Source organism: Branchiostoma belcheri, unplaced genomic scaffold (assembly GCF_001625305.1).
Source record: "Branchiostoma belcheri isolate BF01 breed outbred unplaced genomic scaffold, Haploidv18h27 scaffold145, whole genome shotgun sequence".
Lineage (NCBI taxonomy): Eukaryota > Metazoa > Chordata > Leptocardii > Amphioxiformes > Branchiostomatidae > Branchiostoma > Branchiostoma belcheri.
Genome location: NW_017802880.1, coordinates 484,302 through 504,337, shown reverse-complemented (window position 1 = coordinate 504,337; position 20,036 = coordinate 484,302). Strand labels below are relative to the sequence as shown.

Here is a 20,036-nt window from a genome sequence, read left to right as displayed (position 1 = left end):
GCCGCGTCCATGTTCAACATGGCTCCCTGCTGGGCAAACACCTGCAGAAAGGATGACCAAAAATATTCATTTTGTGTATTAGTTTTTGTTACTTCTATAGGCCACAGCAAGTAACTTTTATGGATGACAACAGCAAGCAGATTAATTTTAGCCTGCTTTCGGAAAAAAAACAAGAAATTTTGTTGCTCTCTGACAATTGTTACAGAGCCCTCATTATGTTTACCGAAGGAAACATTGTTTTTGTTCAGTTTCTTCTTCTCCTTTCATTTCAAACACCTAAAAACCATCAATATTTTTGTAATTAGAGCCTAAAAGAAAATGAAATTCAGCAAGCTGGTACATGTAGGTTGGTACATCAGACACTGAACTTGGCCAACATAGAGGTAAACATATTGTATTTGCTTGCAAATGTTACCTTAAGTTTCTAGTTTTAGTAATACATTTTGTAATAAGAACAATTTGTTAACCTTTAGCTCATAGTTGTGAGTGCCTTCCTCTGCTGTGCCAATCTGTATCCCTAGGTTGTAGACATCCATAGAGAACACGATGGGTGCTGGAACCCCTACATAGTACATGTCCTGTACGTCCAGCATGGCATCCTCCACTGAGTAGATGTCTGGAAGAAATAGAAATGGACAAGAGAACATTCAACAGAAATTCACAGCTTGTAAATTTTGCAAATGTACAAGATACAAATTTTATTTATTATGGGTTCACCACACCACGAAGTGGTGGTGAACCCATATTGCTTTTTCTGATGTTTCTTCTCCTCCTCCTTCTCCTCCTTCTCCTCCTGCCATATCTTTAAATGGATTCAGCTTCTTCATTTTAGGGCCTAAGGTCCTGAAATTTGGTATGGAGGTACAGTGGGCAAATACCCCTAGGCGTTTTTTAAATTTTGTGATACAGGCTTTTAGAATGGTTTTATTTGAGTTTTTTGGCTGTGTTATAGCAAATGTATTACTGTGTTAGTGTGCCTTGCTTACCACGTCTGGGCATGAGTCATCACAATGGAATGCAGGGCATCAACCAATAGGCATGAAGCTTTCCTCTATTCTTCTTGCTGATTGGCTGTTGGGATTTAACTTGATTAACACCCGCACAGAGCATTTCCACCTGCACAGAGCATTTCTTGCTGATTGGCTGTTGGGATTTAACTTGATTAAAACCTGCACAGAGCATTTCCATACTGACAGTATGTCTTTATTCAAGTGTTTTGGTAGGTATTTCAAGCTTTTCTGCTCCAGCATTGGAATGCGGGGCATGAACGTTTTTTATTTTATTTTGAAAATCAACAGTTTGCATTATGCAATTAAAAATCCTAACCAATAAAGTAGGGAATAGCTATCCAACTGTTGTTTTAGTTGTATGTTACTTCATATTATAGTTATATCAATGTAATCATTGTTTTCCCTTGTGTTTCTCATTCTTTCCCTGCCATGTGGTAAAATGTGGTGAACCCATCGCTGTATTTGCTCCAAAGCAAATATTGGCCTTTCTAGTTTATTTATTAAGTTTTACCACGTACAATATGCACTGTGGGTGGCATGGCAAAACAGGTGTTTCTGACATGAAACACCTTTTCAAAGCCACCATACCAATAAAATGACAAAACAATACAAAAAGTAATCAAATCACATAGTACCATTTGAGAAACAAATGAATAAACTTAGAACTACAAGGCAAGTCAACTTATTAACATCGTGAGAGTTATTGAATCAAATGGCGGGGTCGTATGGCATAATGGTAGAGTGTTCGGCTCCGTCCCAAGAGGTCCCAGGTTGGAATACCCAATGCCACCGATCTTGTGCCCTTGTGAAAGGCACTTTACACACTCAACTTTCCTCACTTCACTCAGGTGGAAATGAGTACCTAGCTTTGGTTAGGGACGTCCCTCAGATAGGACGTTAAATGGAGGTCCTGTGTTTGGGAGAGCCACACCCCATATATGCATGCACATTAAATTATTAGGACGTTTATGTAACAATTAATACTATATACTGAAAGGATGTAATTTTGTATAATATTATGTATGAACAATATGATTGTAATCATGTGACCTGTGCTTAGCCCAGTGAGGCAAAAAAAATTAATGTACATTTTATTTCTAAAGGTCTTCATTCATTAAAAGAACCCACCACACTTATCGAAAAGAGTAAGGGACCTTCCCGGTGTGAGTAGTTTAAACCTTACAGTCCGGTCTTACGTAACATCTGAGTCCATAATATCACCATAGTCCATAATATTGCCACCTTGAGAAACAGTGTGCTTAAAGATATTTTTACTGCAACATACTTTTGGCAATGCACTCCTTCACACATCAAATATACATACCTAGGGTATGTTGCAGTAAAAATATCTTTAAGCACACTTTTTCTCAAGGTAGCGATATTGTCGACCCTGGTGATATTATGGACACAGATGTTACATGTACATGTCCAAAACTGGCCTAAAAAGGCAGTTTACCTGTTATAAACAAAACAAAAGACAGGAATTTTAATGGAATCTTTCTCAACCCACCATCAGGACAGGACACTGTGATCATAGTGGAGATGGCATTGTTGTTTTCGTTCCGCTCTTCCACTTTGTTTTGTGAGTCCAGAATGGCAACCAGGTATGAGAGACCACAGTACTGGGTACTCATGCCTCCAGGCAAAACCTGGGAAAATGAAAAGAGTGGTCGTTAGCTCAGGTGAACTCATGAACAGTTGAGTTACTCTTCCATTGGTTGTGTCCAGGGCTTTAGCCAGCTCCAATGTTTTTACCATCAACCCCAGATCAACCCAATTCGCGACCTTAATTCGCGTTGACGGTAATATTGAAAAAAAAAATCACCATACCAACTTGCGATTGTGGAACGTTGAAACATGTTGTTTATTTATCTTATCGTCATGTGCATTGTACAGTTACCAGTGTGTGTCTGAGCCAAGCCATTGTTTTATCTCATTCTTACGTGGCTGTTAGCACATGTTGTTTTAACAGACAGCATCAATGAAGAATAGAACCAACGTCGGCACGCGTTCCTTGAAGTCAGGTTTCCCGCTGCTGCGCGCTTGGAAAAGACACCACGTGCTTGGAAAAGATGCCACGCACTTGGAAAAGATTAACTTATCCAAATTCGCCAGGTTATTTGTCTTAACCCACAATTTTTTGCGTCAACGTTGACGGTAAGGACTAAATTTCTAATCCGAGCCGAGAAAATACTGTCAATTGACGGTAAAATGGGCGCTGGCTAAAGCCCTGGTTGTGCCAGAGGAGAAGTTGATATTTGAACTTGAAATTGTGACCTCTTTGTCAAAAGGCAGGGTCACTAACCACTGGATAAGACATGCTACAAACAGGAGAGAATGGTGACAGAAATAATTGTCTCTAAGACTATACAAGCCCACAGAATACTTGTCATACAGTTGATATTCAATATTCCTTCAATGTGTTAAGTTTTGGAATAATGATTTGATTTGAATGTGTATCTGTAACTTACATGTTATATATACATAAAGAAAATAAATTTCACTTTGTTATGGAATATACCAAATATGTTTTATGTAACGTTAACAAGTTATTTACTTTTCTCGAATCAAGCACAACAGATTTCAAGAATCTCGATGTTGGAGACAGATTTGAATATAATCTTTACCTGTAATGGTTCCCACAACGCAAAAATAGGTAGATATATAAAGGACTGCTTTGTTATTAGAAAAAATACCGAAACTTGTGATTAGCCCACTCGATTGTAACACTTAATCAAAGACTTGTGCTAGCCCTTATTGTTTGAGTAACTAAAATATGTAAGGTTCTACATGTATTTGACATTAGGTCAGACTCTTATCCAACACATTTATTTCATTGTTTGTTACTTTCTTTAATGTAGTTTGCCATACATTGTACCATGTGCCATTGTCGTGCAATAAAGTTCTTCTATAAAATAATCAGCATCATTGCAGGCAGAATATATTACAAGCTACACACGTGTATCTTGTCACTCACCAGGTCTGTACCGTCAAGTACAAGTTCAGGTTCTGATGCTGTGACATCACCTGACAGGGCGGCGGGAAGGTCATCAAGGTCATACTCTATGTCAAGGTCATCAGCACTCCACAAGGCATCATGGGATAGATAGAAGCTGATGTTGAAAATGGGGTCTGTGGTTAGCCTTGCATTTCCTGTCAGGATTATCTGAAAAAAGATTATAACAGAAAAAAAACTGAAATTGTCACTTTTACAACAGATGAATGCCAGAAAAAATTTTAATATATCAAAGTATCAAAAAACAGAAGTTTTGCTGCAGTACCATAGAAAGCTGCTAGGGAGAACATAATATTGCGCGTCACTTTCATGTTGCTGACATCAACTCAGACACATACTAACAAGAATTTGGAGATCTCATACCTCCATGAAATGTATTAGTTTTTCTAAATGTTTTTACACAGTACACTACAGTACAGAACAAAATAACACAGGTTTTTGGTTTCAAACACACAGTAGCACCTTTGGCCTGGATATGGTCATGTAGGCTTTTCCCGAGGGAGAAACTCATTAATCAACCCAGGCAGGCGCTGCCTCCACCCCGCACATCTGTTTTCCCTGCCACCCCGCACATCTGTTTTCCCAGAAGTTCTGCTGCAGTACCATGGTCAACCACCAGGAGGCCCATATTTGACCTTGACCTTTGGCTTTCTAAGACCTACCAGCAAACCAAATATCAGCACAATCCATAAAGGCGTTCTGAAGTTATGCTGACTACAAATGTGCAGAAAGACACACACAGACGCGCCAAAAACAATACCTCCATTTTTCATGGAGGTAAATATCATACAGATGTGTCTTCAGCTTCTTCAGTTATGCTATGCACAAACCTTCAAAACCACATAACACCAAAAACTTAACTTTCTTGTCAAAGGTAATCATTGCTATCACATAACGTCACCAGGCATTTCTAATATATTAAGAAATGAGTTTTCAGATGCTGAGAAATCCTTACCTCTACTGTCAGTGAGAAGGTAGATTTTGCACCACCCGGCGACAGCTGTGGACTGTTCACTTCAAAAGTGCCTTCCACCGGTGAAATATCCACAGTGGCTGCAGGATAGAAACAGTCACTCACAGATACATGTAAGAGGCATTATATCATACCCAGGCCGCGATAACATTCGATAACGGGTTACGGACCGGGCCGTACTTTACGGTACGGCCTGGAACCCGTTATCGAACGCTTCCATAAAACGATTCGAACGCGTTTCGCCCTGACCGCGTGTGCCCCTTTCGAAAATTCGAATACAGAATTCGGACATTGGAATTGATGTTGTTGCATTTTAGAGTTCAGTAGCACCAACTTTTGGCTCATCTTGCATTGAAAGGCGTGTTTTCTTGGGTGGGTATGATATAAATAAAATACAACACGGGGTATTCCGCATCGCCCTCGGTCCCGGCCCTCCCGCGGTCGGGCCGATACCTCGGGCGATACGGAATACCCCGTGTTGTATTCTATATGTACAGAGCACAAGAAATATCCATGTTTTTGCTCTGTTTTAGGGCTCCAGACTACCTTTTTGACTTAGGAGCACTGTGCTCCCAACCCAAAACAATTGGGCACACCAGCAAAAATCTAGGCGCACCACCAGAAAAATATTGTCCTATCCACGCAATTTGGTTAAGGTTCCCCACTAAATTCAACAAGAAAAAATACATGATACAAACTGTACATGCATTTTCTAACTGGAACTTGGAGCAATTAAACCTAATGAATTACAGTCATTAATATAATTTAAATCTAAGCTATGAGTAGCTACCATCATATTTTCTCAAAGCATTTCCCCAACAAAATCAGAGCTAAAACAAACAAGAAAATGATTTCAACCAGCACAGTAGGATTTCCAGTTGTTTTTTTTTAGTTTGGCGCATATTTATTGGTCCTGGCCCCTGGGATTATAATCCACAGGGAAGCCCAGTGCTTAGAGACCAAAGAACCTCTTGTTGGTCTTAATTTTTGATTGGCGCACCGTGCTACCATGATTTCAAATATGGTCGCACCAGTCCAAATTCTAGGCGTATGTGCGACCAAACCAGTCATAGTCACGAGCCCTGTATTTCTTGATCTTTCATTCCAAAAAATAAGCTCAATGACTTGGACCAGTTAGTTGAACCATGGTAAGTGTAGAAGACACCATTTTTTGTTGGATTACATTATGTATAGCAAGTGGTTGGCCAACACATAACAACATCACAAGTTTCAGCACCACAAACAGACACAATCTAGAAAAGTAACATTTGCAAAGCAAATGCATAATATTTACCTTCTCATATGGTCTGCTCTGTTAATTCTAACTCAAACACATTCATATATCTAGTGTCAGGAGTCTAAATCCCTATAAAATTGCAACATGATGTTACCCAACACCAGTTACCATGGTGACAGATGTCTGGTTCTGGTCATTGACCTTTTGTGTTTGGAATGGAAGAAGAGGAAACAGAGCAAAAACAATATGTTTTCCTTCAGTAAACATAACTAGAACTAAGCTACAGTTTACTCTCTTATCCTGTAGTACTTCATCTATCCTAATAAATGCCATTACTTCACAAGCTACCACTTTGTCCTATTCTCCGATCCAGTGTGTATTACTAGTAGATACGACAGTGGGGTCATGTGGCATAGTTGGTAGCGTGTTCGGCTCACACCCAAGTGGTCGTGGGTTCAAATCCTGCCCATGTCACCGATCTTGTGCCCTTGGGAAAGGCACTTTACACGACTTTCCTCACTTCATTCAGGTGGAAATGAGTACCTAGCTTCTGTTAGGGACATCCCTCGGATAGGATGTTAAATTGAGGGCCCGTGTTTGGGAGAGCCACACCCCACGCACGTAAAGAAGAACCCACAGCACTTATCGAAAAGAGTAGAGAATCTTCCCGGTGTGAGTGGTTCAAACCTTACAGTCCGGTCTTACGCAGCTTGTACACATATGTACATGTACAAAACTGGTGTGTTACGCCTAAAGGCAGTTTACAGGTTATGCGAAACAAACAAACAAACAAAGACTTACCCGTGTGACAATCAAAAAGAGCTGCAGAGAAGTCGTTATCCCTCAATCCATCCACAAGGTTTTCATCTAGTCCTGGGCCTCGGTGCCAAGATGCCAGCAGATACCTGTGTTGTATAGAGGTAAGGGCTCAAAATTCATTTTTGGGAACAGGTGCACTGGTGCACCTAACCTAAAAATTAGGTGCTGCACAAAAATTTTTTGGGTGCACCATATAAAACAAAACATATTAGAGATCTTACTGCTTCTCTTCTGAGCTTGAATCCGAAATGGGAGCTAACTTCAAAATCTTAAACAAGTACTACATGAAAGATATTATTTTTTTTCTGACACTTAGATGCTAAGAATATCCTGTATACTATATTATACATTTGATATGAAAAAAATACCTACAAAAATACTTGGGTGCACAGAAAAAAAGATTGGTGCACAGCTCCAATTTTGGGTGCACTAAGGTGCGCATGCACCCAGTATTTTGAGCTATTATAAGATAGGAAGATACGTGGAGTCATGTGGCGTAGCGGTAGCGTGTTTGGCCAAGACCCAAGAGGTCCCGGGTTTGAATCCTGCCCAATATTGATCCTGCCCGGACGTTGAAATTGATGTTGTTGCATTTTTTTTGGTTTAGGGACAAATGTTCGCTCATTTTGCATTGAAAGGCGTGTTTTCCTGGGTGGGTATGACATAAATAAAATACAACACGGTGTATTCTGCATCACCCTCGGTCCCAGCCCTCCCGCGGATTGGATCTCCCTCTGGCCGTCGGGCGATCCGATGCACAGTCAGGCTGATACCCCGGGCAATACGGAATGTGTTGTATTCTATATGTACCATTAGGTTTATACTGTCATCAAAGGGGGCCTGCAAGCCCTTTTCCGTAGAGCGTAAACGGCCGTTTTAATTCTACGTAGAGCGTAGATGGACCGCTTAATATTTTTGCGAAGAGCATATTGGGCGTTTTAATTCTACGTAATGCATTGTAGCCACTTGGAATTTATTGTAAATACGTAAAGTGTAATCGAGAGGTTTCCGAATTCAGCGTAGTCGGGACCCCCCCTTGCAGGCCCTCATCAAAGACTGCCTACCTCTGCTGACACATGTCCCCTGATGGTTTGACCTTCGCCCTGACCCCTGTGAAGGTCAGGTTGTCCCCAGCGGCCAGTCCTGATGCCAGCATGTCCGTGTCCACGTCTATCTCAGCAATGGGCACCTGTAGGTCAGTCTGGTCCAGGAACTGGTCTGCAGAGCTGTAGAGCTGAGGATATTATACGATAAGTATTTCATATCCAGGGCTCGAAATTCATTTTTCGGAATAGGTGCACTGGTGCACCCAACCTAAAAACTTAGGTGCACAAAAATTTTTTTGGGTGCACCATATACAAAACAAAACCTTATTACAGATCTTACTGCTCCTCTTCTGAGCTAGAATCTGAAATGGGAACTTCAAAATCTACTACAGCAACAAAGATTTATTCTGACACTTAGATGCCAAGAATATCCTGTATACTATGATACATGTCATATGTACAAAAATACCTAGTACAAAAATATTTAGGTGCACCAGTGCACCCACAGGAAAAAAATTGGTGCAGAACTTGGGTGCACTAAGGTGCACATGCACCTAGTATTTTGAGCCCTGATATCTAATTGTTCATGTTATGACGATATCAGAAAGCATTTCTTTACCACCGTGTCCAAAATGCTCCCTTACTTTCCCACTACAGTCAAACCTGTCTACAGTGGTCACTCAAGGGACTGGCCAAATTTGACCACTATAGACAAGTGACCACTATAGAGAGATAGCTCAGTTGACCCCCCCCCCCAAAAAAAGTGACACATGCTTTCAGTACCAGATGTCTTTATTCTCAAACATATGAAAACATTCATTGCACAAGTAAAGCCCTTTTAGATGTAGCGTTATGTTATAGCGCAATTGTGTAAATTGTGTATCCCCTACCACAAGAAAACAATTTTTCTACTAAAATCAATTTTTCTACTAAAATCAAAGAGCCCACATATTATAGAAGAAAATTCGTCTTCCACTGCCTCAAAAGAAGAAGTGAAGCCCAGCAAAACTAGTACCATATGCATGTATGTTGCCACCGCACTTATCGAAAAGAGTAGATTTCAATTCCTTCCCGGTGTTCAAACCTTACAGTCCGGTCTTACGCAGCTTGTACATACGTACAAAACTAAATAAGATGTGTTACGCTGCTGGGCCGGTTTACCGGTTAAGCGAAACAAACAAACAAACGGGAATGAGGTAGCCCTCTTTGGTGCTAGGCACTGATATGCAACCAAGGAGGGAGACAGAGCATATTGCATCTAATAATATTTCTTTTCTTAAAGTGGAGCAGATTTCTTTTTCAATTGACAGTCACTGTCACAGTGGTTATAATCATTAAGAAGTTGCACACAGACACTATGAAGATTATAAGAAATTTTACATTTTCACAAAATTTAAGTATAGAAAATACATTAATTGCTTAACTAACCACAAGGTGGAAGTTTGCTGTGCCGTTGTCAGCTGGAGCGATGTCCAGCAGGCCTGTGTTCCTCACAGTCACATCAAACACAACAGTTCCCCCAGCATCCTGCCAGATCTTGTCATAGGTTCCCTCCACATGGAAGGAAAAGTCAGACACACCAAGCACATCTGCAAAACAGGAGGCAAAATTTCATAAGATCTGTATCTGTATCTGTATAGCCGGTATAACCGCCCTTCGGCGTAACACACCAGCTTCTGTATCTGTATAGCCGGTATAACCGCCCTTCGGCGTAACACACCAGCTTCGCAGGCACGCGGCGTGGCGGCAGCTAACTATATCATGCCGAACGACTGTTACACTCAATCTTTGCACATTTGATTGCAGGTCTTGTTTAAAGCTTTCTAGTGATGATGCCCCAACTGTGCTTGGTGGCAACGAGTTCCAGTCTACGATAGTTCTGGGGAAATACGAGTTTTTGAATACCTCAATTCTTGGTTCAACTCTGATATTTGAAGGCATGACTGTTTCTTGTTCTTTTCTGGGCTGGTATCAGATACTTAGTGGTTGGTACGTCCACCAGTTTATTAGTCATTTTGATGGCATGGTGGTCTAGTGGTTAGGGTTGTTGACTTAGAATCTGAAGGTTTGGGGTTCAAATCCCTGGCTGGCCACAGTGTTGTGCCCTTGGGAAAGGCACTTTCCTCACTTGACTCTGATAAAAATAACAAGTATCTACATTTTATAGCTTTGCAAAATCCTCTCACAGAGGCTTGAAGAGAGTCACATCTCATAATTTGTAACTATGGGATATCTTTTAAATATGGCTTATAAAAGTAACAGATTCATGTTCCTTGTAGTAAATTATGATGAAATATAATTTGAAACACAAAAGGTCACCTCCAGTCACGTAAGAACCCCCCACGAAGCCCATTTTTGGCCTTGACAATGCCCATCACTAAGACAACCTGCCTACCAAAAATCGTAAACCTCGGACCATGCCTTCAAAATTTATCGTGCATAATCTGCCAAACAGTACCAAAACGATTTCATAGCCTTCTGTAGAAGGCAAAGAATATGATGTTATGGGTTTGTATCCCTCACCATGGCTACACTGAAGTTGGATCTGTAGTGCTGCACTGTTGTCAGGTAAGAAAGGATCCAGGTCCCAGTTCTGTTTGTCAGTCAGCAGTACACCTGCGTAAGAGAAAAAAGGTGTGTTGTAAATGATGCACCAAAAGAGAAGAGAAGGGAAGGGAAGGGAAGGGAAGGGAAGGGAAGGGAAGGGAAGGGAAGGGAAGGGAAGGGAAGGGAAGGGAAGGGAAGGGAAGGGAAGAGTAGAAGGGAAGAGTAGTAGAGTAGAGTAGAGCAGAGCAGAGCAGAGTAGTAGAGTAGAGTAGAGTAGAGTAGTCGAGTAGAGTAGAGTAGAGAAGAGAAGAGTAGAGTAGAGTAGAGCAGAGTAGAGTAGTCTTAGAGTAGAGTAGAGTAGAGTAGAGTAGAGTAGTGTAGAGTAAAGTAGAGTTGAGTAGAGTACAATAGAGTAGAGTAGAGTAGAGTACAATAGAGTAGAGTAGAGTAGAGTACAATAGAGTAGAGTAGAGTAGAGTAGAGTACAATAGAGTAGAGTAGAGTAGAGTAAAGTAGAGTAGGGTAGAGTAGAGTAGAGTAGAGTAGAGTAGAGTAGAGTAGAGTAGAGTAGAGTAGAGTAGAGTAGAGTAGAGTAGAGTAGAGTAGAGTAAAGTAGAGTAGAGTACAGTAGAGTACAATAGAGTAGAGTAGAGCAGAGCAGAGCAGAGCAGAGTCATGTCAATTTGAGTCGAGTCGAGTAGAGTAGAGTAGAGCAGGGCAGAGCAGAGTAGAGCAGAGCAGAGTAGCTAGTGTACAGTACAGTACAGTACAGTAGGGTTTTGGCCAGGCCATGTCACACTATACTCAAAAAAGGTGGCCATCCACACTCAATCTCAAGAGCTTTCAGGTCCCTTTCACAAATGTTTAAGACAGAAGAGAGTTTACGATATTGGTACCTACCTAAGTAAGCCGGTCCACAGTACCTGCCCACCCCCTGGGCCCACTGTGGGATAGTCAGCTGTCCCTGTGGGCCTCCGAAGCTGTGCTGTTGAGGAGGGGAACCAACTGGGATGTTCCTGATAGAGACAAAATGAGTGAATGCCTTTATTTCAGGTAATACCCATAATACAAAGTTTAACATACATGTAAAACCACATAAACATTAAACATACAACAATTTATACACATTTTTAAAATACGTATTTCTGAACTGACAATCAGACCTCAATATAGACAGCATATTATACTATTGTTGGTGGCGTAAAGTCTATTAATGAAGGAATAACACAATTGACTGCGTCTAGCATCAAATGTATCGGTCTAGAGGTGTACAAACATTGAACTAGCACTACAACCTCTTGGCAACTTGAGGAGAATACGAAAGCAATTATTGTATGCAACACGACACTTAGCTAGTACACTCGCATGAACAGAGTTCCATATCTGAGAACAGTAGGTCATGAACAAAGTCAAAAATAACATGTTGATGTTGTTTTTGACAAAGAATACGATCATAGATAAGAAAATGACAAAATGGGTGCAAATATTATTTTTTCTACACTACTGTTCATTTGAACAAGGTTACCATGATTTTATTTTAATGGTGATCTTTTTCAATGAATTACAATGTATGACACTGCCAATTGAATTTCAGCTGTATATTATATTAACCATATATACTGAACTACAGAATAGTTTCAAATCTAAATAAAAAATGCTACAAAAACCTTAGGCCATTTTTCCTGCCTACATGTACCCTGAAATACAACCACTCTAAAAGTTTAGTACTTTGGTTTAAATTTCTCAATACAAAAATCTGTCATTTAAACACACTTTAAATGGATATTATATCATTTAAACACAAACTACATTGTACTCAAGGCCACCTTTTGTACAACAGATTTAACATACATTAAAGTCTTGACCTGCCATGTACTTGGACCACTTCTTGTGGGTGTAGTTCTTGTATTTCATCTAGACCTCACTAAGACTTGTTTCAACACATGTTATACTAATTACATATATTTGAAATATGCTTAACCTTCTATTTCGATTACCTATTATGTGTTGTTATTGACTATGTAATTTTGATGTTGTATTTATGTGTTTTTGTATGGGGGAAGGCAACTTATAAAGGTGTGTATGCACCGGTTTTCCCCTACCTTTCACTTTGTGAAAAATCAAAATAAACAAATAAGCAAATGTCAGTCATGTTTCCAAACATACATGAAGAGTCTGGCCCCCTGGGTCTCCTCGAAGGTGTAGTCTAGTGCCAGGTCATCCTCAGGGTCAATGTCAGGGTCCTCGGACAGGTAGAAAGTGACGTCATACTTCTGTCCAACCTTGGACAGACTGACCAGACTGGACACCAGGATACGCACGTCCAGGGCATACTCAAATGGCTGGTCAGTGAAAATGATGTCCGTTGAGGCCTCAAAGTGGGATATTTGTAGATCCACATGGTCTGTCAAACAGACATATTAATTAAAGATTATCATGAAATTATGAAAAACTTAAACTGTTCTCCAACTCAAAATTTGACTCACCAGAAATTTTTGACTGAATCACTGAGTCTTCCTCAGCTATCTGACCCAAGTGCCGTGGACACGTGATTTTTCCCACGTGTGACGTCAGCAAAGGGTCAAAGGTTGTCTGAAGTCGATATCGCCCCCCGTCCCGGTTGAGCGATGGTTAAGTGCCCTGATGTATATGGCCTCTTTTATGCCTCTCTTGAAGTCAAATTTTGAGTTGGAGAACAGTTTAAGTTTTTCATAATGTAATTTACCAACTGAGATGAACTTTCATGCAGATTATCATGAAAGTAATACTAGTTAACTAGTAATACTAGTTATGTCCATTACAATCAGCTAAGGTCATATTTTGGTGTCATGAGCACTTTAAGAGGAGCCTAGATTTCTTTTTGTACTGCCTGTGCCTACCTTCATCACACTCTGTAGGTACAGAGAATGCTGTGAGCGAGGCTGTGTATGTGGGGAGGTAGCTGGGGTCTGGTACCACCTGTAGGAACACGTGCATGTCCGGCATCTCCAGACAGGCCTCCTTGGTGTCCAGTCGGATGGGAACTATGGCAGAGATAAACTGATTAACAGCCAGGAACATTTCCTTGTAATCCAATCACGCATATGTGTAGATTTTGTAAATATCGTACATTTGGGAATGCATCTATAGCAGTGACACCTGTGCTGCAGTGCAATGTGAACCAGTTAGAATTGCCCTGAGGAAGGTGACAGACGGTCGCCGGAACGTCGGCTGAATAAAAGACTTGGTTGTGTAAAAAGAGTCTCTTCACTCAGTGTCTTACCAACCTGGTTAAACTATTCACAGATGGGAGCCATTGAACAGTTTCATCACATTGCATAAAAAGTGGGATTCACCAAATGATAATAATGTAAACAGCAGGTACATGTAAGTCTGGTAAGCGCTGATTTACATTGTAGTAGGGGGAGAAAATCAGTTTATTACATGTTAACTATATACAAGATGAAAAATACTACTAACAGTAACTGCACAATTAATTTTGAGTACATACATGTACAATTTTGAGATATTGAAATGCATGACACTGTTGTATTTCAGGTTAATATAAACCACTATAGGTAAATCTAATTTTTTGTTGCATGAGCCCTTCATATCTAACTAATTATTAATAGGTGTTTTTTTTAATTAGCTGTTGTGTGATGATGTCTCAGGCAAGTCTAATAATGGTTGCCTAATTAGTATGCATTTGTTATATCAAATGCCAAAAGCAACTACAATGTATTGTGTAGACTTACCTGGTATTAGTCATTATGGGTAAATACCAGTATTAAGTTGGTAAATCATTGGGTAAAGGTTCTTTGTACACAACCACTGAATGAGTACTAGATGTATTAAAGTATTACCATGAGAAAGGTAGCACAAAGACTATTGAAAAACATAATTCCTTAATGATTAAAACCACCTTACCCGAGAGACCCTTGAAGTCTGTTTCCTGGTGTGGCAGGATTTCCTGCCTTATATTTTCCAAGCTGTCGCCAAAATTTATGTCAAGGGGCGTGTCCTCATTGTCATCAAACACAGAGTCGGCAGACAGGAACACCCGTATGCTGTAGGCTGTGACCAACAAATGTGGAACAAATGTCAGTAAGAATGTCAAAATCCTGTCAGTTAGGCCACACCGACTTAATTTTATGGATGACATCCTCTGAAGCCCCACATACTAGTGCGCGCGGGTGAATAAAAAATAATTCTGGCCAAAAATAGAAATGGTACTAGACCACAGGAAGCTGGTATTGGGTGAATTTGCAGTGCTCCTCCCCTCTTCCATAAAATTAAGTTGGTGTGGCCTTAGTAGAGCAAAAGTATTGGTGGTGGGGGGGGGGGCTTGTGTGGCAAGCCTAATAAATAGTATCTAATAGTACTTACTGTGTACTGTATTTACATTTTGTTGGTAGTCTCCAAGCAGACATAAGAATCATAATAAAAGTCATTCCTACATTTGTACATGTACATCTTGAAGATTTGGAAGTTGGGCCAGGTTGGTTTGAAATTCGATGTGTTTTTTACCTTTAGTTAATAAGCTGTACTGCATGTAAATTCAGCTATGTTTGCAGGGACTTTTGTAGTAGGAGGCAAAATGATTTTTTTCCAGTGTTTTAAGTTTGCAGTTGAAACAATTCTTTACAGTTGTACAACTCATAAACTTAAGATTGATTGTTTCACCTGATCCTCCTTCAGGCACGTTGTGAAAGCCCAGGTTCATGAGAAGGAAGTCCATGTGGAGTTGATAGTCCAGACCTGGCCACACCTTGGCATTACTCAGCTCCAACTCCATCTTGTGAGGTGCCAGTTTCTCCTCTAGACCAGGACAGGCAACAAACAAAAATGTATCCATAAATAATTTCATCAGGTTGGTAAACAAACGAATAGCAAAGTTCTTTGATCACAACCATTTATTTTTCATGAGCCGACATTTTGTATGTTGTTTGTAACTACAGTCGAACCTGTGCTTAGTCTAGCGGTCACCCTTCTCTATACCGTCACTTGTCTAAGGTGGTCAAATTTGGCCAGTCCCTTGAGTGACCACTATTTGTGCTGTGTACCGGACTGGACTTGGATCCGGACTTGTAAGAATGTTTAGGTTCAAGTCCAAAAAAGCCTAAAAGTCAAGAACTGAGTCCGGACTTATTACCAAAAAAAAAAAACATTTCACATACCCCTTTTCTTTCCAAACCGCCTAAAACCTTCCATAAATTGCAAAATCTTTGCTCCAAAATGAAGAAAACATTGCCATCGGGCATCATCAAGTACCGGCCTCCATGTTATATGTGGCCAAAGTTTTACCCAGACAATATTGCAAGGTTGCCAACACATGGGTTTAGGTCTGGACTTACAAGTCCGGAACTGAACCTAAACCTCTGGACTTGAATCTGGACCTGAACCTAAATGTGGGTTTAGGTACACAGCACTAACCACTATAGACAGGTTCGACTGTATTGTGATTTCTAACAATGCGTATGTGACAATACTTGAACAATAATTTCTACTTGGGACTGCGATAGCTCAGTATTGTTAGTTAACAAATTTTATATAATAGAAACTGATAGACATCGAAACGTAAGCAGGTGAGAAACTCTATGGTTGTGTAAGAAGAAAATTCTATACCTTATGAAACACTTTACATTTGGAACCGCATATGGGCCTATGCTGTAACAATGCATGTCACAATTGCACTACGTTTGGAAATGCATTCGTTAACAGTAAAAACTAGCTTAAGTAGACTATCTAACAGTGCACTGTGAACCATGTAACACCTTTAGTGCACTATGCACCAAGTAACATCTAGCGTCAGTACACAGTAAACCAGTCAGAATTGCCCTGATGAAGATGACAGACGGTCATCACAATGTCGGCTCGTGAAAAATAAATGGTTGTGACCAAAAGAACTTAATTGCTATTTAAACAAAAATGTAGATTCAAAACTTCCAACGGTACAGTAGGTATGGTTTGTGTTCACATCATCTAGCTAGTACAATGTCCTTCTGATCATCACAATAAAGAATTATGATAATGCACAAGATAAACAGTTCAAAAGCAATGATATCATTTTAATTTAACCTTATACTGCAAAGCCCAACAATTGTTGTTCTGCACATACAGTACCATCTATATAATACTCTGGATATAGGTACAATTTGGGGGTATTTCTCGTGCAACGCATCACACCGCAGCGAAATGTAATAAATACAGATTCTGAAGTAACTATGCTACCGCAGGGCAAAAAAAGTCGGAGGTCTATGACCTGATTGAGAAATTATTGAAAAATATTGTATAAAAAATGCCAGCAGGACAAAGGTTAAGAAAATCATGATTCACATCAGATTTTTGAGCACCAAAAAAAACTTGATGACACAACAATTATAACTGCAAGGAACAGTACAATTGTCCCCTTCTAATGCATCAATTTTACCCCATATAAACAATTTTTGTTAATTTTTTGCATGCAGCATTGCTCTACAAGCTAAAAGACATACATGTAACAAGCTAGCAAGTTCAATGTTTAGAGCATAGAAAGAAGACATGCTTACCATCTCGAGAAGAGAAAGGGTAGCAAAGCAGTACCTAAGAGAGGGCCAGTATAAGGAAGTCAGTTGTACAGTAAGATTGCTCAAACAATAAGATGTACAAGACAGCAAAAGCTTCTTATCATATAGGACTACAAGACATCAAACAGAGAAATGGATTCTACTATTGATGGTACCAAACTGTAAAAGTAAAGAGACTGTTTAAAGTTAAAACTTTTGGTCCAACACAAAAAAGTTTTCTCACCTAGAGCTTTCGACCAGTCACTCTGGTCTTCCTCAGTAGACTGACCCAGTGAGGCTTGTCACGTGGCTTCTTTGAAGTGTGACGTCAACACTGGGTCAAAGCTTCACTGGGTCAGTCTACTGAGGAAGACCAGAGTGACTGGTCGAAAACTCTAGGTGAGAGAACTTTTTTGTGTTGCACCAAAAGTTTTAACTCTAAACATGTAACTACCAACACAGATGAACTTTCATGAAAGTAAAGAGACTGTTAACTACCTGTGCACAACACTGTAACCCTCTGCACGGCTTTGTTGTTCTTCAGGTAGGCATCTGTGAATGTCAGTGCCACGACTTCCACTCCAATATACCTGACAAAAGTAAAACAAATGAATTCAGGGAATTCAGTACAAGTGTTGAGTTGCTTACAACAACTGTTTTCGCATCAGAATGTCACTACCCAGATTTTGCAGTGCCAGTGAAATGTTTGTTTACGATAGGACGGACACATTCGATGCTGCATGGCGCAAACAATGAATGTTATTCTTTCATTTCCTGTCTGTTCAGGTCCTCAAATAACATTATCCAATCTGTTCTCAAATCTGATTCTTCCGAAATATCTGGGCCAGACTGTTCTTATAGACATATTTTTTATTGCTGTCATTGTGCCTGAAATTATGCCTGAAATAAATAAAGAAAGATATTGTATCATGAACATCACCAAGCACATTTTTAGTCAAATCAATGGCTTGAGAAGAGCAAGAGCAGATGCTACAGGACCATTTTATCACATAACAGCAACCAAAGCTTTTGCTTTCCTCTCCTTGGTGCTGAACATGCCATCCATGTTGCAAGACATTAGGAACGTATCCAAACCTATTTTGGCTGTGTAGTCTCTTTCATTCTCTCTGCAAATGGCCTAATATCCACACCTATTTTAGCTGCGGAGTCTCTTTTGTTCTCTCTGCAAATAGCCTAATATCCAAACCTATTTTAGCTGCAGAGCCTCTTTTGTTCTCTCTGCAAATAGCCTGATTATCCAAACCTATTTTTTATGCCAAGTCTCCGTCCAAATAGAGGACAAAGCAACTAAAACACTCAGGTTTTGATGGCAAGCTGGTAAAACATCACTGTCACATCATTTTACCAAAGAAACTGTTCAAATACTACCAGAGCTGTTACAGTTGATACAGTACAAAACGACTAATAAAAGGTGGACTAACCAACCAACTACAGTACTACATTTACCTAAAACCAGCTCAGAAAAGAGCAAGAAATAGCCATGCCTTCAAGTACCAGAGTTATCAACCAAGGATTGAGGTGTTCAGAAATTAATTCTTTCCTATGATAGTTCTATAGAACTATCACAGAGTGCAACACGCTGTCACCAACTACAGTAGGGGCATTGTCATTAGATACATGTAGTTTTAAACATTGATGTTTAGAGGTAGATGTTCAAGGGTTAGGTGTGACAAGTCATTTGGTGTAATATAGCCAGCTGCTGCCAAGCCTCGTGCCTGCGAAGGTGTATTATGCAGGAGGGTGGTTATAATATACCAAATTGATACAGATACAGATACAGAACAGTTGATTCTTCTCACAACCTTTTGCTACTTACACAACTTTCCCACAGAGGTCAGGGTTCAAGGGCACAGAGATGGAAGGGTTGTTGTTTTTGCCTGAACTCAGGTCATAGGTCACAACCTTGGCATCATGCTCAATCAGTGGAGCTGCGACCCCCTCCTTCAACTGGTGGATGGCGTCCACATGATAGGGCAGCTGTAGGTCTGAAAATGACAATTAGAACAGATACGACTTACAAGCATCTGTGTGGTGTATTGGTAGTGTATCCGACTGTCAAGCAAGGAGACTCAGGTCCAATCCCCAGAGTTGGACCCAGACATGTCCGGACATGCAACCAGACGTTGTGCCCTTGGGAAAGGCACTTAACACGTATTTCCCCCCTCAGTTAGAGGGTTCATGGACCCTGCTAGGGCGTAAGGAAGGGCATCCTGCCGTAAAAATCTTGCTTCAAAACAAGACTTGCACTTAAGCTTGGTACGAGCACGTCTAACCCCTGTTTTGGGGGAAAATGATGTTAAAATTAGAAAAAAAAGCAGGCAAAAAAAAAGGAAACTATATCCCTGTAAGAAATGGTCCTAACTTACTACTGCTCAATTATAATTTGACAATATATTGAACCAAACTAGCATACATGATATTGTACAACGTAACAGACTGAACATGTCCTAACATTGATGAGGACACTACAGATTTGGTGTGCCAAGAACTACACATTTGTCGCTTATAACTGTAAGTTTTCTATACATAAAGTTTCTTTCAGTTTGCACCTTACATTAAGACTTGCAATAATTATTGCACTTACCTTCTTCAGTGATGTGCTCATCTTCAGAAAGGTAAAACTTGATGTCATAATTGTTGTGCCCCACCTCCCTGGCCATGTTGGGAAGTCTGCTGTTGGTGCCCACTAGGATGACTGACATCTGTGCACAGGATACAGTCAGAGTCATTATGAAGAAAGTTTAAATTTCAATTTCCAACACAAGAAATTGGACTCACCCAAATTTCTGACTGTACAACTCCAGTCTTTGTCAAGGAATGAGCAATCCACTGCTTTCGTGATG

General features: G+C 40.2%; 1 protein-coding gene across 1 annotated transcript in view; it reads right to left on the bottom strand.

Moving 5' to 3' along the window:
* LOC109464995 overlaps positions 1–19,922 on the bottom strand; it is a 33,118-nt gene extending 13,196 nt beyond the window's left edge. The window contains exons 1-17 of the mRNA XM_019762114.1: positions 19,778–19,922; positions 19,010–19,178; positions 17,671–17,762; positions 15,311–15,445; positions 14,555–14,701; positions 13,528–13,671; positions 12,815–13,052; positions 11,549–11,664; positions 10,625–10,717; positions 9,530–9,690; positions 8,120–8,289; positions 7,038–7,141; positions 4,982–5,079; positions 3,988–4,176; positions 2,521–2,659; positions 468–616; positions 1–41 (exon numbers count right to left, since the gene is read on the bottom strand). The exon at positions 1–41 is cut by the window's left edge and continues 116 nt beyond it. Of these exons, the coding sequence (XP_019617673.1) occupies positions 1–41; positions 468–616; positions 2,521–2,659; positions 3,988–4,176; positions 4,982–5,079; positions 7,038–7,141; positions 8,120–8,289; positions 9,530–9,690; positions 10,625–10,717; positions 11,549–11,664; positions 12,815–13,052; positions 13,528–13,671; positions 14,555–14,701; positions 15,311–15,445; positions 17,671–17,762; positions 19,010–19,178; positions 19,778–19,922 (2,330 nt within the window). The remainder of the gene's footprint in view (positions 42–467; positions 617–2,520; positions 2,660–3,987; positions 4,177–4,981; positions 5,080–7,037; positions 7,142–8,119; positions 8,290–9,529; positions 9,691–10,624; positions 10,718–11,548; positions 11,665–12,814; positions 13,053–13,527; positions 13,672–14,554; positions 14,702–15,310; positions 15,446–17,670; positions 17,763–19,009; positions 19,179–19,777) is intronic.
* Positions 19,923–20,036: the final 114 nt, after the last annotated feature.